The sequence below is a fragment of the Salvia splendens genome, chromosome 19 (genome assembly GCF_004379255.2).
Source record: "Salvia splendens isolate huo1 chromosome 19, SspV2, whole genome shotgun sequence".
Taxonomy (NCBI): domain Eukaryota; kingdom Viridiplantae; phylum Streptophyta; class Magnoliopsida; order Lamiales; family Lamiaceae; genus Salvia; species Salvia splendens.
This window is the reverse complement of record NC_056050.1, coordinates 14410082-14434735: the sequence shown is the minus strand read 5'-3', so window position 1 is coordinate 14434735 and position 24654 is coordinate 14410082. Positions and strand designations below refer to the sequence as shown.

The 24654-nt window shown below is 45.0% G+C and overlaps 1 protein-coding gene across 1 annotated transcript; it reads left to right on the top strand.

Moving 5' to 3' along the window:
* Positions 1–19585: 19585 nt before the first annotated feature.
* Positions 19586–23910, top strand: LOC121779058 (titin-like). The gene is made up of 3 exons (XM_042176407.1): positions 19586–20286; positions 21648–21981; positions 23845–23910. The coding sequence occupies exons 1-3, from the start codon at positions 19586–19588 to the stop codon at positions 23908–23910; spliced, it is 1101 nt and encodes a 366-aa protein (XP_042032341.1).
* Positions 23911–24654: the final 744 nt, after the last annotated feature.

Genomic DNA, 24654 nt, shown 5'->3' with positions numbered 1-24654 from the left:
TCCCAAGAAAGAGTTGAAAACGCTTCCACCTGGGCTCAAGTATGCGTATCTGGAGGAGAATGAAAATTTCCCGGTGATTATTAATAGCAGCTTGACCGAGGGACAAGAAGAGGAATTGCTGAATGTAATCAGGAGAAACAAGAAGGCTATTGGGTGGACACTCTCTGACTTGGTTGGGATCAGTCCAGATCTATGCATGCATCACATTCGCCTAGAAGAAGGAGCAAAAGCCTGTAGGGACCCACAACGCAAGTTGAATCCGAACATGAGGGAAGAAGTGCTGAAGGAAGTATTGAAGTTGCTATCCCTAGGAATCATATATTCCATACCAGACAGTGAATGGGTTAGTCCAGTACATATGGTACGAAAGAAGTCAGGAATACAAGTGTTTAAGAACGACAAAAATGAGTTGGTCCCTACTCGACTTTTTACTAGGTGGAGGATGTGTATTGACTACCGGAAGCTGAACGAGGCTACCAAGAAGGATCACTTCCCATTACCTTTCATTGACCAGATGTTGGAAAGGTTGGCGGGCAAGCAATATTTTTGTTTCCTGGATGGATATAGTGGGTATTTTCAAATCTATGTGGATCCCGAGGATCAGGAGAACACAACTTTCACGTGTCCCTTTGGAACGTATGCTAACAGAAGGATGCCGTTTGGCCTGTGCAATGCGCCAGGTACTTTTCAGCGGTGTATGATGAGTATCTTCTCGGATCTCCTGGAAGATTGCATCGAGATTTTTATGGACGACTTCACTGTGTACGGGAATTCATTTGACTCGTGTTTGGCAAGTTTGGATATAGTGCTGAGGAGGTGCCAGGAGAAGCATTTGGTTTTGAATTTCGAGAAATGCCACTTTATGGTCCCTGAGGGAATTGTCCTAGGGCATGTGGTGTCAGAAAGATGCATACAAGTAGATCAAGCAAAAATTGTTGTTATCTTAAAAGAGGTGAGAGGATTCCTAGGACACGCAGGATTCTATAGGAGGTTTATAAAGGACATCGCAAGGATCGCTCAACCACTCACTCATTTATTGCATAACGATGTGGAGTTTGTTTTCGATGAGGAGTGCAAAAAAGCTTTTCAGTTGTTGAAGGATAGGTTAATTTCTGCTCCCATTATTAGAGCGCCCGACTGGAATCTACCTTTTGAAATCATGTGTGACGCAAGCGACTATGCCGTGGGAGCGGTGCTAGGTCAAAGAGTTGATGGGAAAAGCTACGTGATTTTTTATGCATCCAAGACGCTAAATCAAGCCCAGAAGAACTATGATACCACCGAAAAAGAAATGCTGGCGGTGGTATATTCATTTGAGAAATTTCGCCCGTACTTGCTGGGGTCGAAGGTGATCGTTTTCACCGACCACGCAGCCATTAAGTACCTGCTGGCAAAGAAGGAGTCTAAACCAAGATTAATCCGTTGGGTGTTACTTTTACAAGAATTTGATTGGGAGGTTAAGGATAAGAAAGGAACTGAGAACAAGGTGGCTGACCACCTTAGTCGTATTTTTTAAGGGGAGACCGAGGAAGCAATACCAGATGCATTCCCCGAGGAACATTTGTATTATTTAGGGGAATTTCCTAGACCTATCAATTGGGAAAAAATCATGGCGTTAATAGGTCCAGGAGATTCTGAGAAAGGTAAATGTCATCTAAACAATGAGCCATGGTTCGCAGACCTGGCAAATTACTTGGTCACTGGAGAGGTGCCTAGTTCGCAGGAAATCTTCCGGGCCTAGAGAGTGAAGCTCAAAAGCGAAGCCAAGTATTATTTCTGGGACGATCCGTATTTGTGGAGAATGGGAGCTGACCAAGTAATCCGGAGGTGTATCCCGGAGTGGGAACAGAGGGATGTACTAAATCATTGCCATGCCCTAGCTTGTGGAGGTCACTTTGGACCTAGGAAGACCGCAAGGAAGGTGTTAGATAGCGGTTTTTACTGGCCTACATTGCATAAAGATGCTTTCGAGTTTTGTCAGAACTGTGAGAGGTGTCAACAGACTGGGGGAATCTCCAGGAGGGACGAAATGCCACAAGTTCCAGTGATTGTGTGTGAGATCTTCGATGTCTGGGGAATGGACTTCATGGGTCCATTTCCGTCTTCATACGGGAACGCATACATACTTGTGGCAGTTGATTATGTTTCAAAGTGGAAAGAGGCCACGGGGACCACATCTTGTGAAGCCAAAGAGGTAGCAAAATTCCTTAGGGCTAACATTTTTAACAGGTACAGAGTGCCCAGAGTTATAATATCTGACAATGGGACGCATTTTCGTAACCGGACTATTGAAGCTCTAATGAGAAAGTACGAAGTTCACCATCGCCTTTCCACACCATACCACCCTCAATCAAATGGGCAAGCAAAGATCTCCAACAGGGAGATAAAGGCGATACTGGAGAAGACGGTTAATCCGTCTAGGAAGGACTGGAGTAAGAGGCTTGGAGATGCACTATGGGCTTATAGGACAGCGTACAAGACGCCTATTGGGATGTCACCTTATAGGCTTGTGTTCGAAAAAATGTGTCACTTGCCCGTGGGATTAGAACACCGAGCATATTGGGCGGTCAAGGAGATTAACATGAGACCCGAGTCCTGTGAGGAAGAGAGAAAATTGCAGCTGCAGGAGTTGGAGGAGTTAAGGCTGGAGTCATATGAATCGGCAATGTGGTACAAAGAGAAAACAAGACTCTGGCATGACAAGAACCTAAGGGTCAAAGAATTGAGAGTAGGTCAAAAAGTTCTCCTATTCCAATCCCGCCTAAAGTTGATGCCTGGTAAGCTGAAGTCCAAATGGACTGGACCATACACTATTGTGAGTCTTCGTGCAAATGGAGCAGTAGAGATCCAGGGAAGTACTTCAAACTCGACTCCTTTTCTTGTCAACGGTCATCGTGTGAAGGTATTTAGGGATAACTCGGAGATGTGTATAGTGGAAGAAATGCCACTACGCGCACTCCCTGATATCGTCTAATCGGTCTGGGAAGTGAGTGTTCTTAGAGATTTCCTAGTTCCAGTATCCAAGAAGTTTTACCATGACCTGACCTAGGGAATCTTGAGAACACTTGAACACAATTTGTAAATATTTAATTGTTTTCTTTAATTCAAGGAAAAAATCCAAACAAATGAAAAAAAAACAATCTTCCAAAAATATATTCGGAAAACCAGACTCTTTAGGCATGATTTTTATACTGTCATACCCAAGACCCGGGGAGTCTGGCGTTTCATTTTTTTAGTTTGATGTTTTTTTTAAGTGTGATTTTGCAGGAAGTATGTACTAGGGTAGGGAATTGAGGAGTAAATATTGGAGGGAGTTGGCACCGGTTCGGATTTCAAAAGCCACTTTTATGGGGAGGCGTACGGTCGCTAGCGTCATCCCTGCAAAACCGTCCTCTTCCATACCTATCAGCTAATAACCGTGTGATGCTTTTTATTTTTCATTGCTCACTCTCTCACTGCATTCGAAATTCCCCAAATTTCTCTCTAGGTTTTCTTTCTCTAACCCTAATCAAAGAAAATTCCGTCCGAGTTTCTGTCAAAATTTTGCAGAATTCTTCATGGACAACAAACAGAGTACCGGAAGCACTTCAAGATCCGCCGATTCTAACGCGGCGGCGATCATGGCTGACTTACTACAAAAACTTGGGGGGCCGGAAAAAGCGATGGAGGCGTTTGCCATATTCGCATCTGCGATGGGGGGGAACCGTACCGACTGTTTCAACATCTGCCGTACCACCACCACCGGAAACTTCAGGGGTTTCAACACCCCAACCAGAGTCCGTTGCAGAACCCACTACTGCCATCCCGGAGACAACCGCCGCAGAAAAACACGAAGAAGAAGCAGATCTGGCGGCAGGGCTGGAACTATTGGCTGAAAGTGAACCCAGGTTAGATTCTGTCGTTGAGGGGGAACCCCCTGTTTTAAATGATGAAGTAGTTGGAATCTCTGAGGGGGTGAACCCTGTGCTTGCCACTGTGGATTTTGTTGAGAGAGAAACCCTACATAAATCTGTGGGTGTGGATCTTTCTGATGTTGATGATAGTCGTACTGAGGGGGAAACCCCTGTTTTGGAGAAGTTTGGAGAGGGGGAAACCCCTGGTGTTTGTGAGACTGTTTTGAAGGGCAATGAAGCCCAAGAAAGTGTTAGTGAGGGGGTGACCCCTGTAAAAGCAGTGGGTGCTAAAACCCACGACGAGGAAGGTTCGGTTGGGGTAGAAACCCCTATTTACATCGCGAGAGCAACCCCATTGTTGATTGAGGAGGGAGAAGCCCTCGTTTCTGGAGATGAACAGGAACCCGTCAGCGACAAGATGAATTTGATGGTGGATCTGACTGATGTCCCCGACGGGACCGATTCACCGGTTGATGCAAGGGACGCAAGGAGGCAAGCTCGTCGGAGTTTACGTGATGACATCGAGGAACACGTCCCGCAGATAGAAGAAGGGTCGCTAGGTCTAGAGACCGCAGCCCCTGAGCAGGTAATCTCTCCTAGACCTAGCGATGGGGAGAGCGACGAGGAGGAGCGCCGCCACGCGGTCGAGAGGAAGAGGAAAGGAAAACAGATTGCTCCTTCCTCGACCAAGAAAGTAAAAAGGAAGTCCGTTGAACCCTCTCTCCCTCCGCCTGCTATGGTACCGTACGCTGCTGAGTCCGGAAGCCCTGATGGGTCCAGCGACTCTGAAAATGAACAACAAGAAGAGCTCAACTTCGAGCCTACGGAAATCTGGATCACCAAGGAGCTGCTGGACAAGATGAGAAAGTTCACAGTCCCAAAACGCACAGCAATATATAAGGAAAAGAGTGCCGTGGAGAAGTATGCTAAATTCGGGAAAATGTACGATTCGGCCGAGCTTAAGGAGATCTCGAGCACCGATGAATTCCGAGCGTATATCGACGCAATCGGTTTTGACTGGTTGCTTAAGCACAGCACCTCCGAAGTTCCAATAGATTTGGCACGGGAATTCTTTTCGACCTTCCGTTTTAAGTCCACCACTGACTTGGATGCCGAGTCCATCAACTTCCGCCTCTTCAATGAAGAGCATGTGATGACCATCCGTGAATGGACTCTACGGATGGGTCTGCTGACGCGAACAGAGGACGACGAAGGTTTATGGAACGAGAGAATGGTTGGTCCGCCGAAGTTCACGCCATGTTTCAAGACACAGAGTGCATGGGAGTTTGTGACTCATCCAAGGGTGGGTCAGTTCAAGACCAGCTTTTCGAAAGCCCACCATATCGAGAACAGGATCCTGAGGTTTGCCCAGACATTCATTAGCTACAATCTGATGGGCACCGCCAATAACGCCTTGACAACCCCCGACTTGTACTTTACTTGGTGTATGGCCACGGGAGTGCGTGTCCACTTGGGCTACTGGTTAGCCCAAGCTTGCCACCAAGTAACTGCCAACCCTTCTAGGCACCTATACACGTGCCATCTTCTGGGGGTTTATTTGCAGCGCAATGTGATCATGAGGATCCACAAGTCTTGCCAGGAAGTGAAGATGTGTCTACCCCCGGAGGTCTTCAACATGGATTACTTCTTCAATAAGGGGTTGTTAATCACGCAGGGGAAGGAGGTCTGTTTTTACGAAGTTGGCAAGTCAGATGTGCAGGTGAAACAGGAAGCAGCGAGTGTGGAAGCAGGTAGCGGGATTGAAGTGGAAGAAATGAGAACGGAGGTTGGATGGATGAGATCCGAAATTAAAATGGTGAGAGAAGAGATCGTGGCCCTACGGGGTAAAGGAAAGGACAATGTTGAGATTGAGAGAGTACGGAAAGAGGTCGCCGGAATGAGAACGGAGGTAGACGAGATGAAAAGAGAGATCGGGATGAGCAGAGAGGAGGTCTTGGCCTTAAAGGGGCGCATCACTGATCTGGTGGCAGCGTCGTCAAGGCACGCTGATAGGATAGGAGAGGCCGTCTCTTTAATGATGACAATGATGAAGTGGTTGCGTGAGAAATTCCCGGACGCGCCAAAGTAACTTCCTGCACCTAGTGGCGGATCCAAGGCGCTAGGTCCAGGAAATCTATCTATCCAGAAGCCGCCACAAGCCACCAAGCCTCTAACCACCCCATCTTCCACTAGACCCGTGACCTTGTAGAAGACCGTACCCAGACAGACAGAAGAGATGACAGAGAAGCCGGAGTCACCGGCAAGAAAGAAAGCTAAAGTAACCCAACGGGCCGTGCCGCCCAAGTCTGGCTCCCGAGGGGGCCAGACCCCGAATTGATTTCCCCCAACCTAAGTAACTTTTACTTTTCATCTTTTATTGCTTTTTGTTTATGATTATCTGTGCCAGCATGCTTCGTTCTGTATCTATGTGTTGCACCTTCCCACACTTAGCCCAATCTTTGGTCTAAGTGTGAGAAGGGGTTGTGCTGTTTTTGCATGTTTGGTTTTGGTTGTTGAGCTTTCTCCCACTTAGTCCGGTGTACAGTCTAAGTGTGGGAAGTTTGTTTTGTTTTTAGAATGTTGTTTGTTTGTTTTGTGGTCTGTTTTGTGTTGTTTATACTTCCCTATTTCCCCCCTTCACTAGGATAGCTTGGGGACAAGCTTGAGTGAAGTGGAAGGGAGAGGGAATAGGTGCAGTATTTGTTTTGTTTTGTTTTTCTTTATCTGTGAATGAGAGTCTTAGAGTCTTCAGTTTTTTTTAATTTTTGTGTGTTACGTGTTGCATGAGCTAGTGGATACAATAAGACAAAAATTCCCTTAGTAAGAGCAATTGAAGAAAGGATGCACGTCAACTTTGATGCCTTTTTCCTTAATAAACTAAAAGCGGTTTGAATGAAGTAAGGACGATGGAAAATGCCTTAGATAACCTGGCTGTGCAGCCCTACTATAAAAGTGAGTTATAAGCCTAAACGCTTTGAGCTAACATGTAAAAAATGGGCAACCACTTGATGCTTAGGGAGTAGAGTATGAAGGAGAAAAATGGGTTATGGAGGTATAAGCTGGACGAAGTCCAGGAACTGGTGGTATAAGCTGGACGAAGTCCAGGGGAGAAATAAAATAAAATTCGGAGGTATAAGCTGGACGAAATCTAGGGGGAAATTGGGAAAAAGAAAAGAAAAAAGACGGTTAACTACCTAAGGGCAGGAAGTAAAAAATTACCTGACCCAGGAACAAAAAAAAGAGGATAGGGAAAAAGGAGATGATAGAAAGGAGAAACTCTCATAACCCAACGCATCAGTGGTGTAACTTTAACTTTGGAGCGTTTTGATCCTAACATCCCTGGTAAGGAATGAGTGATCGAGCGAACCTAACCGCTAGGAAATCCATAGGTTTCTTGACAAACTGACGGACCGTTTAGGTCGACGAAGGAAGAAGGAGGATTTGAAGACTGTAGACGATCAGAGAGAACTTAAGCTTGTGGGGACAGTCGCCTAAAAGTTGAAACTAGTGCATGCTTATTTGTTGTGTTTTGTGTTCTTTGTGTGTTCATTTCTTTTCTGAGTCTGTAGTTGTCTAGGTTTAGGAGTCTGTTTTTGTGTTAGTATCTTGTTTGTAGAGTCGTTCTTGGGAACCGTACATAGAAATTCAGCTTATTTCTTTTTCTTGTCTTTCATACTTGAGGACAAGCATGGTTTAAGTGTGAGCAGTTTGATAAGGCTAATTTCATGCATAGGTCTAGGGTTTTAATTCGTAAAATTTCTGGGTCTAACGCACGTTTTAAGCCAGGTGTGTGAAGATTTTCGCCAGGTCCAGCAAATGAGGAGGACAGTTGCGTGGACCTAGGAAATAGGCGAATGAGTGGACATTAAGCGGAAAATTGCTTGACGGAGAAGCCTCGGAGTTGAAGGGTAGAATAGAGATTTCTACGAAGACTCTAGAAGGCTATGTCCGCGTCTATAAAAGGCAGAAGCATGCACGCTGGAGGGATCTTCTCGGTGGGAGGCCTCGCTAACAGCCTGTAGCTTAGTTCACTTTTCACACACTTGGGTTCTTTTCGTGGGGAGATTCAGGGGGGGTCATGCACTGGGGTTTACTTTGAGCTTTCATATATTTTCGATTGGGTTGTAACACCGTCCTTCGGTGGGGGCGAAGAAACAATTTAATTTCCGCTTTCATACTTTGCTGATTTTGCCGAGCTTCACTGTTCGAAGCTTTGACCTCTGTTTGCTTTTGCCGAATATTCTCTTATTTTAATGCAAGTTTGATTTTCTGTTACGTCTTTATGTTGATTTTCAGAATTTTGGAGTTGGATTGTTCGAGTTGGGTGCGTTTCGCAGTTGTTTTATGAATTTATGCAGGTTTGTGGTTGGATCTGGGTGATCGGAGTCTGTTTGTGGATGAATCGGAGGGTTGAGTTCGCTGGTGTTGTGGAGTTGTCTGTGATTGTTTGAATTCGGAGTTGATCGGAGCAGATCTATGAAAACCGGAGTTATGGAGTCGATTGTATCTGTTGATGGGTTCAGATCGCTTGGATCCGGAGTGGATTAAGCACCCGACGTGAATCTGAGCAAGATTTATTTAATTTTATGCCTAGTTTACGTGTTTTCATTTCATTTCGCCTAGTTTACGTAGATCTGATGTATTTCCGGTTCATAGCAAGTTTCTGGCATCCAAATCTTTATATTCTGTTCGAATCTAGATACATGCTCTGTTTTCTCCATTTGCGTGCTTGAATAGGTTAGGAAATTGCATGTCGTTGTTAGTTGGAGCATGAGTTTGTTATTTGCAGCTTTAGCCGTACTTGCAATTTGGAGTCATGGTCCCCACTGTTTTATTTTCCCTGTCTAGTCTTAGTTAGTTAGTCGTTTACTTAATCTAGGAAGTAAAATGTGTCTCTCAGTATTGAAGTCTGATTCTATTACATTTTCTGTGTCTTAGGTCTGGCATTTACATTTCGTGCCTAGATCTAGAGGTAGTTAAAATTCTCAACCCTTTTGCGTGGCAGCAGCCGCTTGTTTCCAGAGTCTCTAAGTACTACTTCACGAATCCATCTTCGTGGGATCGACCCCGCTTCCCTATGCTAATTATAGTATTCGGGTTGAGGGATTTATTTTTGAAGGGGAGTCGAGTGTGTCCAACGACAAAAACACTCTGTGTTCTCTTGAGTTCCTGGACCTGGTGATCCAGTGGATTTAAGGAGCGTGGTGTCTTGACCGAGCATTTACATTAGTTTTCTCTGTGCACACTTGCTTACTCCGTGTGAAACCACACTACTACCAGATCGCCTCCCTTCAGTGATGCACTTTTTATTAGCACTAAATAAGCCTGCAAGTATACAGAGTATATATAGTATAGCTAAAGGTCAGTACCGGATATCGAACACACGAAAACAGACACAAATTGTCTATCCTCTACTAAGCTTCTTTCACTATTAGGAAAATCGAAAGATTTTGGAATTTTTAAAAATAAATACAATTAAAAGCAGGTAAACAACTAATTGCAAGTAAATCACAGAGATAAAATATGAGAGATAATGGAATTCTAGGGATGTGCATTCACAAGCGTAGATTACTAACACTAGGGTTGTCAATCCTAGATCCGTAGCTCCTAAAAGCTCCTAAGACGCTTGAAAAGTCCCCACTCTCAATTAACAGTGTCGTTTTAAGGGAATATAATTGTAGTGTCTACTAAGTGGACCTAACTCACCAACCTCCTCTCACGATTATGTATCAAGTTATATTAAATCATCACAGAATGTGTCACTCAAACGTGAAACATTATCCAACAACTTAGGGAAGAAACGAAGTAAAAATAAAACGGATATTAAATAGCAAAACAGAACTGTATAACCAAAGTAGTTACTAACACATCCCGAGAATCCTATGAGTTTAGTTACACATGACAAAATAATCTAAAACATAGATTGTAGGGAAAACAAAGTGAATATAAGAACTAAAGCAATAAAACCCAAAGGTTGAATCCTTGTAGCCTTGATCTTCTCTTGATTCCTTCTTCAACCCCTTGCATTATGAAGAACTCTCAAATTTATGCTCTTGAATTAATTGGCAAAAAGAAGATCCTTAAGGAAGAGGTTTGAGGGGGTATATATAGTGCTAAAATCGTCCCCTAGTAAATAAGGCAAAAAGTGGCTAAGTTTGGTAAATTTTGGGGAGAAAGTAGGTCAAATTTTGGCTAAGTTTGGTAAATTTTTGGCCGCTGCACCTTGGCCAGCGGTCGCTGCGGGTTGATCCGTAGCCTCTGCCTCTCGAATAGCGGTCGCTACACTTCATTCCAGTGGTCGTTGGCAATCGTCCCTTAGCTTCTCGATCTCTTGGAGCGGTAGCTGGACACACCTCAGCGGTCGCTGGGCGTGTTCATCATTTCAGCATAACCTTCTCCGGAGTAGACCGCTACTGGCTCAGCGGTCGTCGGGCCCCAGCGGCCGCTGCGTGGGTTACAGCGGACCGTTAGGCGTCTCAAATGCTCCAGATTTCCAACTTCGACTTTTAGCTATCTTTTAGGCTCAAATATGCACATTTCTCACAAAACACGTCAAAATACCAAAATAGATAAAACATGCAAAATATGGACATGAATTGTGATTTTGACATTTAAAACGGACCAAATAAAGGCCTTAAAACAGTGCAAAATCCGAGTTTATCAACCCCCCAAACTTACATTTGTGTTTGTCCTCAAACTGAACACTAAAGACACAAAAATAGACGCATGGAATGCATAAGGAGTAGACTTCTTTGTTGCCTCAAAGTACGGAAAAGATAGACTAAGCATTAGTTAACGCAATCAAATGAAGCAAGGCTTATTAGTGCACTTTCATTACTAGCTCATGGAACACCTTGAAATCATGCACTCATATGTGGCAAACTTTCAAACATGGGAAGTGATTTATGTCTCACTGATAAGTCGTATTCTAGGCCTAGGTTACGGGTCAGTATGATGTGCATAATTGAATTATATCTGCAAAACTAGTTGCTTAAGCGTGCAGGGTAAGCGTTCTAGCCAGTAGGTAGAGTTTCAGACACTTCAAGTGAAAAGGGCGTCAGGACGATCACGTACTGACCAGTATACATGCAAAAATGGCTCGAGATGGAGAAGGAGGATAGCTGGGACTGCTCAATCACAATTAAGGGCAAAAAAAGTCATATCACTGCAAGGTCTTACCCTAAAAATCAAGGGAAAGCCTCCCTATAAAAGGAAGCCACTTGGAGAGAGAATCATCATCAACCAATTCATCTTCATCACTCTTAGATAGAATTCTCTCGGAGTTTAGTCCTTCAGCCCAGTCCAGAATCTCGTTCCTCGCCACTGCCATGGTCACTTGAAGATTTAGATGTTCCCGGAGTTCCAAACCTTCCTTCCAGCCAGCCAGATCTTAGTTTAGAAGTTTCATCGCCCGGAGTGGCAAAACAATCTTTTATTCGCTTTCGTAGTTTAATTTACTTGCTTTCCTTACGTTGGATCTTTGTTTGCTTTTGGATATTTTCTGTTTTTGAAGTACTTGTGGAAGATCCGAACGTGTTTATGATATGAAGTTGATTTCCGTTTCAGTTATGGTGTTGATTTCTTTTCCTTCTCATTCCGCCTAGTTAGCTTAGATCTAAGGTTCCTTTGTGTTTAAGTGCTGAACTTTCCTTTCTTTGTTTCCGTAAAAATTCCTTTAGTTGAACGTGGAACTATTGATCGTGAGTGAATCGCTGCATGTGAAGTCTTGTTTGAGTTCGTTTTCGTTTTCCTGCTGACCAGTACGCGGAGTTGCATTTTCTATTTTTAGATTTCAGATTTGGTGTTCTTATTTGTAGATCTGTGTTCGTGAATCGATAAACTGTGTCTCCGTGTTGAATCTGGAATTATCTTCTGATTTTAGTTTGTGTTGTTGAAGAAGATGATGTCCATGTCTAATGTTGGGGACCACTTTGCTTTTTAGATGTTTTTTTCTTTTGTCCTTTACTTTTAGTTATAACCTGCTGATCTGTCAGCCTAGTCACCATGACTACCACTACCCTCTGAATATTCTGTCTAGCCCAAAATAGAATCTCGTACTTTCCAAATATTTTCTGTTATAAAAATGTCCCCCTATTTCCACGTACACAGCTGCACCCCTACACTTCTTCCCTCATTCTAGTCAGTAGGAAATTACCTCTAAGTTCTTGCCTAGGTAGAGACTCAACCCGAGCGTGGTAGCTAACCAAACCATCCAGAATATCACCACAATAGTTTTAACGCACCATCTCTGTGGGATTCGACCCTTACCACCACTATACTGATCAGTAGAAGTGGGTTGAGGAATTTTTGAAACCAGGGTCTAGGCTTAGTTAGGATCTCTATCCTGACCAGTAGGATATATCCTTGCTTGAACGACACCTAAGCATCCTGTGAGCTAAACTCGTTTCAAATGGCGCCGTTGCCGGGGATGGATGGCGTTACTAGTTACTTTTGTGTGTGATACTTTGGCGTATATATTGTGCATAATCTTCTTTTTCTTTTCTTTTCATTTCAGTTTATGAGAAGCAGTTCGGCTCCTGACCAGTGGAGACCGAAGATACTTCAGCGAGGATCTATACTCGTAACCACTCGTTCTGGCCTGTCGACCACCTTGTCTGACCTAGGGACGAGTAGTGACGAAGAGAAGGGCACCATAGAGGGACCGATACCAGAAGAGATACCACTGTTGGAAGGCAACCCAAGGGAAATGGCCAACCAAGGAGATGAGGACCCGGAGATCGGGACGCTGAACGCACATACTGAAGGAGAGCCCCCGCAAGCCATAGTCGTTACTCCAGGGCAAACCGCCTGCGATGTGAAACCTCATGTGATCGCAATCCTGCCTACATACTGTGGGAAGAGCTATGAAGGGCCATATGAGTTTCTTCATGAGTTTTGCAAAATTTGTAGGGCGCAGAGGAGACCAGCAGGAGCGACGGAGGATGATTATAGGCTGAAGGCTTTGCCATTTGTGCTCAAGGGGGAAGCTAACACCTGGTTCATGCGCCTGCCCCCCAACTCTATTGAGACTTGGGCCAATTTCAAGTCAGCATTTCTGGGCGAGTTTTTTCCGTCATCCAAGACAAGCGCGCTGAAGAGGGAAATAACTAATGTGAAGCAAGGGTATGATGAGCCCTTGAGTGATTATTGGGCAAGATACATGGGTCTTTTGGAATCATGTCCCAACCATCGCATGGCGGACATTGAAGTACACCATACTTTCTACGAAGGCATGAACGCAGTAACCAAGGACCTGGCAAATTCATCGTCAGGAGGAAGCTTCACGCAATTGCGGGTTAGCGAAGCAAAGAGAGTCCTAAGGAAGCTGCTGAATGCAAAAAAAGAGTATGACCATTCAAGGGAATGATACAATCGAGAGCGGGCTGTTGTTGCCTCGGTTACTGATCAGGAAAATACACTGGAGCAAAAAATGGATTTGAAAATGGATGAGCTGAAGAAGTCACTTCTGAGTGCGATCGAGAAGAGCACCCCACCACCTTCCCCAGCTGGGAATTACAAGGGTGCAGGGCAGGGAAATCAAGGACCGAACTATGATCAGCCTAATGACTTCGGGAATATGGAGCAAGTTAATGCCGCGGGGTACTTCAATTCTAGTGGGCATTGGATTCAAGGTAGGCAACGGGATGCACCATGGAGGGATCATCCAAACTTCCGATGGGGTGACGGGAGCCAAAATCAGAACCAAGGTCAGAACCAGTATAACCCTCATCCGAACCAAAACCCTAACCGTGGACCAGCAAACCCAGACTACCAGCCCAACTGGTCAGGAAGAAACCAACAATCCCAAAACCAAAACCCACAAAACCAGAACCCGAACCCTGTCTATGTGCCACCCCACCAGAGAAACTTCCAAAACTTCCAAAATCAGCCAAACCCAGGACCCCAAAACCATCAGAACCAAAATCCATTCCAAGGCCAGCACCAGAATCAATATCCTCAAGATCAGTACACCCCTTCCGCCCAGTATAACCAATACCCGCCTAATCAAGGCCAGCAAAACTCCCAGAACTATCAACACCAAGGGCCAAGTCATTTCCAAAACTCGAGCAGGTCAAGGAGATCCGTTGAGGACATGATGGGTGAAATGCTAGCATCACAACAGAGCATCAAAGGAGAATTTCAATCCCATAATGAGGTCGTGCAGGGGATGCAAAATGCCCAGAAGGAACATAAGGCGAACATGGATATGATGAATAGACAGTTAGCTCAACTGGCCAGTTCGGTGGGTGATTTGAAGGGAAATGCATGGAAACTCCCATCTACAGTCCAAATGCCCGAAAGGGCGAATGTGAGTAAGGTTACGTTGAGGTCAGGAACCACTTATGACGCGCCTCAACCGAAACAACCTGGTGGAAGATATAATGGAACGAAGATAGGAGGTGATACCATTTCAGCAGAAGAATTAGGGAGAACTATGCCTCGGATAAAGGATCCATTCTTCTTAGATGATACACCAAGTTTACGAGGTGAACCCGACACCCTACTGACCAGGAAGGAACCTCCTCAAGAAGTAGAACCCAGAATGGAGGCCCAGACCCAAGAACTACTCAAGAAAAACTCCAAGAAGGTTGCTGAAGAACCAGTACAGGAGAAAAAAGGGGAGAAACCATTCCCATTCCGATTTGTTACAAAGAGGAAGAAAGAGAACCCGGTTGACTACTTGTCGATTTTTGGGAAGTTGGATGTCACCATACCATTCCTCCAAGCCGTGAAGCTACCCCCTCTCGGGAAATTCATTAACGACTTCATAGCCGGGAGAGCCCAGAAGGATGGCAAGATTATGGTGGAAGGGATAGCGTCAGCAATAGTGCAAGAGAAGTTACCACCCAAGAGAGCCGATCCAGGTATGTTCACTTTGCCTATAGTTATAGGAGATGTGAAGGTCAAACATGCAATGTGTGATTTGGGGGCATCCATAAATGACATGCCATTGTCTATCTATAACCGATTGAAGGGAGTCAGATTGTCGAATACTAGGGTATTGATCCAACTGGCTGATAGGTCGTGCATAAGTCCTGAGGGAGTTTTAGAAAATGTGTTAGTGAGAGTACATGATTTTACCTATCCTGCTGATTTTTATGTGATCAAAATGAGTGAGCATGAAGCTAGGGAATCTAGTGGAGTGTTGTTAGGAAGGCCATTTTTGAGAACGGCTAAGACAATAGTGGACATGGCCGAGGGGACAATTTGCATTGATTTTCATGGAGAGAAATTCACTTTTGATATCAATGAAGCCATGAAGAAACCGATTGATTCTGAGAATTTGTGTTATGTTGATGTGATTGACCCCCTTGTCCAAGATTTTCTTGAGACCGAACTATTGCAGGAGAAACTCCAAGCGTTAGATGCTTATGAGCAGGCCGACGTCGAAGCTGCTGCATGGTGTGATCTGATCAGTAGCCAAGGGTTGACTGATGAAGAAATAGAAGTAGTAATCAAGGAATTCTGTCTGAAATCGGAGTTCATTGGAGCCGCAGGGGTTCAGCTACCAGCCAGTATAGAAAAACCATCGGAGGGAGACTTAGAAAAAGAAGGAGAGATTGAGAAAAACCCTCTACCCGAAGACACACTTCCGCCTCAAGTTGAGCTGAAGAAGTTGCCACCGAATTTGAAGTATGCCTTCCTCGGAGAGGAGAACACATATCCAGTGATCATCAGTAGCAGCCTTACGAAGGAACAAGAGGCTAGGCTACTGACTGTGCTGAGCAAGAACAAGAAGGCGATTGGTTGGAGTCTTACAGATTTAGTGGGAATTAGCCCCGACGTCTGCATGCACCACATTAGGTTGGAGGAAGGAGCGAAGGCACATCGAGATGCTCAAAGGAAGGTAAACCCTAACATGCGAGAAGAGATATTGAAGGAGATCTTGAAGTTGTTGTCGCTAGGGATTATCTATTCAGTACCGGATAGTGAGTGGGTCAGCCCGATCCACATGGTCCCAAAGAAGTCGGGCATCCAAGTAGTTCAGAATGAGAGGAATGAGCTGAAACCAACGAGGCTAGTCACGGGTTGGCGAATGTGCATCGATTACCGTAAGCTGAACAATGCGACCAGGAAGGACCATTTTCCCCTGCCGTTCATCGACCAAATGTTGGAGAGATTAGCTGGGAAGAAGTTTTTCTGCTTTCTAGATGGGTACAGCGGTTATTTCCAAATTTACGTAGATCCTGAGGACCAGGACAAGACCACTTTCACTTGCCCGTTTGGAACCTATGCATACCGTCGCATGCCTTTCGGCCTGTGCAACGCTCCAGGTACGTTTCAACGATGTATGATGAGCATATTTTCCGATTTGATTGAGGATTGCATAGAGATATTCATGGACGATTTCACGGTTTACGGAGACTCGTTCGACTCTTGCCTTTACCATTTGGATATAGTTTTGGAGAGATGTCAAGCAAAGAGTTTGGTTTTGAACTTCGAAAAGTGCCATTTTATGGTCGCCGAAGGGATAGTTTTAGGACACGTGGTCTCAGAGAGAGGTATCCAAGTGGATCGAGCCAAGGTAGATGTTATATCCAAATTACCATTCCCTACTGATCAGAAGGGAATAAGGGGTTTTCTGGGGCACGCCGGATTTTATCGAAGATTTATCAAGGATTTCTCCAAGATCGCCCAGCCCCTTACTAGATTACTTCAGAATGACGTGGAATTCATCTTTGATGAGCAATGCAAGGCTGCTTTCAACCTTCTCAAGTAAAAGTTGATATCCGCACCTATCATAAGGGCTCCTGACTGGAACCATCCTTTCGAAGTAATGTGCGACGCCAACAATTTTGCGGTAGGAGCCGTGCTGGGTCAGAAGATCGATGGGAAGAGGTACGAAATTTTTTATGCGTCCAAGACTTTAAATTAAGCCCAGCAGAATTACGATACCACTGAAAAGGAGATGCTGGCAGTGGTGTATTCCTTCGAGAAGTTCAGGCCGTATTTGTTGGGATCCAAAGTCATAGTGTATACTGACCATGCGGCGATTAAGTATCTGATTGCCAAGAAGGAATCCAAACCACGCTTGATCCGATGGGTACTCTTGCTACAAGAATTTGACTGGGAGGTAGAAGATAAGCGAGGAGTCGAGAACAAGGTGGCGGACCATTTGAGCAGAATAGTGCAAGATGGAAACGGTGACGAAGTGCACGATAAATTTCCAGAGGAACATTTGTGTGAAGTGATTTTTGTGCCCAGAAAAATTGATTGGGAAGAAGTGTTGAAACTTACTGGTCAGAATGATACAGCGAAAGGAAAAGAGAAGGTAGGGCAGGAACCATGGTATGCGGACCTGGCCAACTACCTAGTGACTGGAGAGCTTCCAGAAGTGCCGAGTGTTACCAAAGCCCAAAGAATGAAGATCAAGAGTGAAGCGAAATACTACTTTTGGGACGACCCCTATTTGTGGAGGGTAGGGTCCGATCAAGTGATAAGGAGGTGCATTCTTGACTGGGAGCAGCGGGATGTTTTAACCCACTGCCATTCATTAGCATGCGGAGGACATTTCGGGTCCAAGAAGACGACAAGGAAGATTTTGGATAGCGGCTTTTATTGGCCAACCCTCAACAAAGATGCGTACGAGTTTTGCAGAAGTTGTGAGCGTTGCCAACTGACCGGTGGAATATCTGCCCGGGATGAAATGCCGCAGGTACCCGTAATAGTTTGCGAGTTATTCGACATATGGGGAACGGATTTCATGGGGCCTTTTCCTTCATCCTATGGGAATCTGTATATCCTAGTTGCTGTAGACTACGTCTCCAAATGGGTAGAAGCCAAGGCCACAAGCACGTGTGAAGCCAAGGAAGTGGCCAAGTTCTTAAAGAGTCATATCTTCAGCCGATTCGGTGTACCCAGGGCGATCATATCCGATCAAGGTACACACTTCTGTAATCGCACAATTGAAGCCTTGATGAAGAAATACGGTGTGCACCATAGACTATCCAGCCCTTACCATCCGCAAGCAAATGGACAAGCAGAAATCTCTAACCGCGAGATAAAGAAAATTTTGGAGAAGACGGTGAACACTTCTAGGAAGGATTGGACTGTAAGGTTAGAGGATGCTCTCTGGGCGTATCGAACAGCCTACAAGACCCCCATAGGCATGTCCCCTTACCGGATTGTTTTTGGGAAGATGTGCCACTTACCAGTTGGGATCGAGCATCGAGCATACTGGGCAGTACAGAAAATGAATATGGATGCTACACCCTGTGAAGAGGAAAGAAAGTTGCAACTGCAGGAGTTTGAGGAACTTAGATTGGAGTCATTCGACTCCGCCATGTGGTACAAAGAACGAACTAAATTATGGCATGATCGAAATCTGAGGACTAAGGAGCTCCATGTTGGCCAGAAAGTACTACTCTTCCAGTCAAGATTGAAGCTTATGCCAGGGAAACTCAAGTCCAAATGGACAAGACCTTACATCATAACTGCACTCCGATCTAATGGGGCAGTAGAAATTTCAGGGAGTTTTTCTAACTCTGAACCTTTCATAGTAAATGGGCATAGGTTGAAAATATTCAGGGATAATAGCGAGGTGGGTGTAGTGGATGAAATTCCACTACAGCCACTTACATCGGTTTCACACTGATCAGTAAGATAGGAATTTGGAATTCCACGCAGCCAATTTCCCTTTGAAAATAGTTTACATATACTGGCCAAGTTGAATTCCAAATTACCTAAGGAAGTTGTAAATATTGTAAATACGTAATTAATATTTGCACGCTAGACAATTCCTAAAAAATCCAAAAATATTTTCGGGCCTTAATTTTAATTTGAAGTGCACATTGACCAAGGGATTACTTATCTGGTGCTATTTCAAAAATTTTTTTAAGTGCCCATTTAAATTAGTCTCTTTTTAGGTAAGTATAGCAGAAATTATGGAGAGGACGAAAATTTGAATTAAAGCTTGTGCAGCTTTTGCAGGGTGACAGCAGGAGAAATGGCGCGTGAGCAGAGGAAAAGACGCGCTGACCAATCAGAGGCCAGCAACCTCAACCGCCCTTCCCGTCTGAAACGTCGCAACCGGCTACCCCTGATAACCGGTTACAACCACCTGCAACTGCTCTCTCTCACCCTAATTAAACTTACCATCCCAACACTTTCCCCTCACAAACCCTCATTTTCAATTTGCTTTCAAGAAATTCTTGTCCATCTCTCTCGCGGAAACATCATTCTCAACCCCAACTCTCAACCCTACCTTTTCACCACTAAATCGCAGATTTCCACTCATGGGTAAGAAGGCATTCGCCAAGAAAAACAAACCCAGCCCCCGAGAAACCCCGAAGGCACGACCACAGCCAGCCCCACCAGCACCCGTCGCTCAACCATCGCCCATGGTTTCCTTGGATGCCATGATGGAATTTCTTTGCCAACAGGACCCAACTAGGGACTGGACGGCGGCATTGACTGGTTTTGGTCAAACGGGGGGCGCCGGAACCACATCCAGTGAAGCTCCGCCTGCGTTGGTAAGCCATGCAGCAGATTCAGTACCGGAATCGGCAGAACTCGACGCTATCGCCGCACATTACGACTCCGACTCTGAGGAGCGTAAGAAAAAGTCGAGTCCAGGCAAGATGACTCTGGGGAGCGAAGGTACAAAGAGGACGCCCGAGGAGGAGCCGGTATTGCAAGCAGTGAGAAGGCCGGAAATAGATTTGAATGAATCGGCCAGGAAACAAGGCCTCATGACAGACGAAGAATTTGACTCGATTCTGAACAGGGTCAACCGGAGAGAACAGGACACTACACCAATGGCTGAGGGTCTAGACCTCGCATTGGGGGCAGTAGGAAACAGGGAGAAAGCCACATCAGGAACCATACCAGAAGGCCGACCTTTCCCGTTGGTAGGAAGGGAAGGAGAGGTACCGAGTAAAGAAAAAGAACCAGTAGACCCCCAAGTGAAAGCCGGGGATGATAGAGTACAAGTAGAAGAGGAAGGTACTGCGTCTACGGAAGCCAAGGATGCAGGAACAGAGACAGCAGAGCCGGAAGTAGAGGCACCCACCCCAGTGGCACCTCAGGTTGTAAAACCGATTCCGGTCAAGCGAAAACTGGTGGTGAAAGCAGACCCCAAGGCAGACTCACCCAAGCCGCAGAGGGTATCACAACGTTGTTTAGGTAAGTGGGCCTCCAGCAGGGCCAAACCAAACACGACGGAGGACCCCATAGAGATCGCAAGCAAGGAAGAGCGAGCCACTCTGAAAAAGGCTGAAGGTGAACTTGTTCAAGCTACTGATCAGGAAGACACAGGGGTGTCTCCAGTACAGAACGAACCGGGCACAACAACGGAAGGAATGGCTGGGGGACCGAACCTCACATCAGAGTCAGGAAGGCCTGCTGGATCTGAGAAGGACGAGGCCTTACTCCAAGCTGAGGAGGAAGCCAGGTACCAGATAGAAAGAAAAAGGAAAAGAAAAGTCGTTGTGAAGAACAAGCCGAGTACCAAAAAACCGCGTACCGTGAACACAGGCATAGTGATCACTGAGGCTGACCAGAGGACCCCATCAACCCGGCAAACACAGAGTGGCAGTGAATATGAGATCAGTGAAGAATCTGAATCCGGTAGCGATACGACCATGGAAGATGAGGAGTACAAGGAGCAGCAACTCCCTAACGATCATCGGGAACTATTGCATCCACCTGCAGAACCGCTCTGATATAAGCGTTGGACGGTGGAGCTCACAGATGACGTGGTGGAGGGGATGCAATTTTTTGACTCCTAGGAGCTCCAATCCATCTATCGCACCAAGAACGCAAAAGGCAAGAAGGTTAAGTCTGGAAAGGTAATTCATCTCCTCTCGTTAGATGAATTAAAGGTTCGGGAATCGTTTCTCGCCCTTTTCCATGAATTGGGTTTTGAATGGCTGTTAAGGAATGAGAGTTTGAATGTTCCGGTCGATTTGGCCAAAGAATTTTTCGCCACCTTTCGATTCAAGGTCACAATGGATTTGGATGTAGAGTGTATCAGTTTCAGGGTATTTGGAGGAGAGATTAGGATGAATTTGATTGAATGGACTGTTCGGCTAGGGATATGCAGTTTGGAGGAGGCCATAGGGCCCGAGTGGAGAGATAGGGAGAGGGGGATTCCCCGCAGGCATGTGGACTTTGAGCCCCAGGTAGCTTGGGAAGAGCTTACTCACCCCGGGGCAGGACAGTTTTAGTCCACTATCTCCCGATCTATTCATCTCAACGATCCTAATCTACGCCTGGTTCAACTCTTCTTGGGTTACAACCTTTTAGGACAGTCGAATTCGGCAGTCCAAACATCGATGACGGAATTGTATCTTATGTGGTGTGCCAAGAGAGGCAAGAAGTTGCACTTAGGGTTCTGGACTGCATACACATGTCACCTCATCGCTACCCACCCAGCTCGGAATATTTCCCTTTGCCATATCTTGGGAGTCTTTGTGAGAAACAACATCACCATTTCAGAGGACGAAGACTTAACCCCCTTGACGATGGTAGACGCCCCAGGATTGTTTGATACCCCGCTATTCGTCCGGACGAATGCGGTATACATGAGGCATTCGTCCGGACGAATGCGGTATACATGAGGCAAGGCGTGCCACACTTCTACGCAATGGGAGAGGAAGCTACACCCACTGCTCGGTTGGCAGCAGCTCATGAAGCACCGGCACCGGACCAGGAACAGCGTCAAGGGAAGATCGAGGAAGCGATGGAAGAGGTGAAGGAAGAAAATCAACAATTGAAAGCGGAAGTGATGAAATTGGCAGCAGTAATGGAAAGACTGTTGAAGGACTCTGCTGGGCAGACGAGACAGCGTCAGAGGCAAGAAGCCTTGGAGACGATTGTTACTAGGCTTGGAGATGAGAACCAGAAACTGATAACGGAGATGGGCAGAATGGCATCCGTGATGGATGAGTTATTGAATGAAGTCACAAGCCTGAGGAAGGAACAAGCTGTTGCACCAAGGGGCCATGGAGGCCGAGTTAAGGAACCACGAGTATCCGAGGAGGAATTACCCGAGACAAAGGAAGCAGAGAAAGAACACGAGGAAGGAGAAGCCGAAGAGTCGGCAGATTCTGGGAACCAGCAAGCCGAGAAGGAGGAGGAGACACCGGTAGAACCACCTGCACCACAACCTGCCCCGCGAAGGAGCAGGAGGAACAAGTGACCACCACCCCCATCTGACCAGTTAGTTTTTCTTTCTTTTTTCTTTTTTTTTTAGCTTTTCGTTTTTAATTGTGTTTTGTGTGTCTAGGTAGTATACTTTCTGTTTGTGCGCAAACCCCATTCATAACACTTAGCCTATTCTATAGTCTAAGTGTGAGAAGTTAAGGGTTTGTCTTTTGGCGCATGTGTTTATGTTTTCTGTTTTTCGTAAGCATGCAGGCTCACACTTAGCCCGTTGCACGGCCTAAGTGTGAGGAGTTTTGTATACCTGTGTGTTTTGTTGGTCTGTTTAGGTTTTCAAACTCTCCCACTTAGCCTATTCCATAGTCTAAGTGTGAGAAGTTTTAGTGTTAATTTGTTGTTTTTGTCTGTTTGTCTATGTGTCCATCATACTGGCCATTACCTTTTCCACTTCACAGCCCTATCTGAGGGCAGACACTTGTGAAGTGGGAGGGGGGACGCAATGACCAGTATGATGAGTATGTATATATGTGTAGTCTTTGTGCTTGTGTTAGTGTCCTGTTAAGTATAGTTTTTTTTTTTAATTTGTGTGTTAATTGGGCTTAAAACTCAACCGTCTTGAGCTGAAGGTGAAGGGAACTGAGGGAAATAAGACATGCTGGAAAACCAAAACCACCTTCCCTAGTACCTCCTAGTCAGGCAAGATGATGTGAGTATGAGAGAAAAGCCCATACTTAGAGCCAAACGCGAAAGCCTCTTAAAATGTGAGTTATAAGCTTAAAGTGGAACCACTTTCCACAAATATTGAAAAGAAAGAGAGGCTGCCACAAATTTCCTAGGATGAAGTGACCACGGGTAGCAAACACTGAAGGCAGTAGGAAAACCCCCCCACAAAAAAAAAAAAAAAAAACCACCCTTAGAACCTCTTTTCCCAACTCTGTTACCCAGATAAATACCCCTAGCCACTGGGGCTGTGTGTGTGCAAGGCGTGAGGCGAATGAAGCTCACTGGCCAGAAAGATGTACAAGAAAGCAGACTCCAGCTGGGCAAGAAGGTTCGGAAGAAAATCGACCAGGGAGTTATCCCGAGTCCAAAAAAAAAAAGAAGGTATAAGGGTGGCGAAGCCACAAAGGAAAAAGAGAAAGAAGAATATGGAGAAAAATGGTCAGAAACTTGACCACAGAAAAAAGAGAAGGAATAAGGGTGGCAAAGCCACAAGATGATACTGACCAGTTGGAGACCCAAGCCAGAAGCAACTGATCAGAAGCCTAATGCACACAGTTCCCCCCCCACATCAATAAAATAGGAATTTTGAAAACTTAGAGCCTTAGGAACATCCACCCCAAAACACTGCAACCCAATAGCCCCATTACAGGCCTTTAAGCCCTTTAGTAGCTGCACGTGAGATCCAAGTCCGAAGCAAGCGTGGTTGAGCATATTGAGAGAATGCGGTCCCAACATTCCTGGTGAGGTATGAGAGACCGAGTGAATCTAGTGTTTGGCCGAGAGTTTGGGCGATCTTGACAAACGGATGTACTGACCAGGAAGGAATGGGGGGTGGCAGAAGTTCAAGGCTGTCTAAGGCCGGATTGCACCAGATCCCGAGGTGAGGGATGGTTGAAAATATAGCCCAAATTTTTTTTTGTTTTAGTGTTTATACTTGTTTGTGTGTTTTTCTGTGTTTGACCAAGTGTTTTTCTTTGCGTCGTTGTAGTATAGAGTCTAGTTTAGGTAGAGTCGGTCAGGGGAGTAACCAGGCTAGAATTCGACTTATTCCTTTTTGTTTGTTCTTCACGCTTGAGGACAAGCATGTGGTAAGTGTGAGCACTCACTCTCAAAATGTATGTAGGTAATGTGTATAAGCTCTCAAATCATGCATCAAGCAAAGTTTACCATAGGCTTACTCAAAGTCTAATCACTCCTTTACTAGAGGTGATTAAGCATCAGAAGTCCGAAAGGTCTTTATTTTTTGTTGTATTGTAGGCTCTTTGGTAGGTGAGGAATATTTGGCTAAAAAGTGACTCAAAAATAAATATATCCCAAGTAGAGTAAAAATGACTCCACTTTTCTAAAAACCCAAGACACTTCTAACACTTGTTTTTCTCCTTCAACTCACTTTTCCAATCCTTTGATCTTTCTCCCTTTTCTTTTCTTTTCTTTTCACAACCTTTTTTTTATAAGCATCATTTCTTTCGTTTTCTTTTCTTTTTCATAAGCATCCTTTCTAGATCAAGCACACATTTTGAATTTTCACTATTTCACAACTTGCACTTTTCTATGTTTAAGCACACTACTTTTTATAATTTTTCTCACAAGGTATATAAGCATTTAGGCTCAAATCTCACAAGGTATATAAGCATGATTCAAGACGAACAAGCAATTCACTAATTTGCACCTTTTCACCAAACCATCAAATCAAGACGTCAAGCCATACTTAATCAAAGATGAAAAGAACTTCATATCATTGGCAACTCGGTCTAATGTGTCCCTAAACATACGTGTTTCTAAGTTCTTCATGCTATGTTTATGACATGGATTCACTTTCGGGTTTTTTTAAAACAAAAACAAAAACATAAAATTAAAACCCTAAAAGAAGAACCTAAACTCACGGTCCACCACTTCATCCCCCCAAACATATATACAACAAAGTGTAAAATAA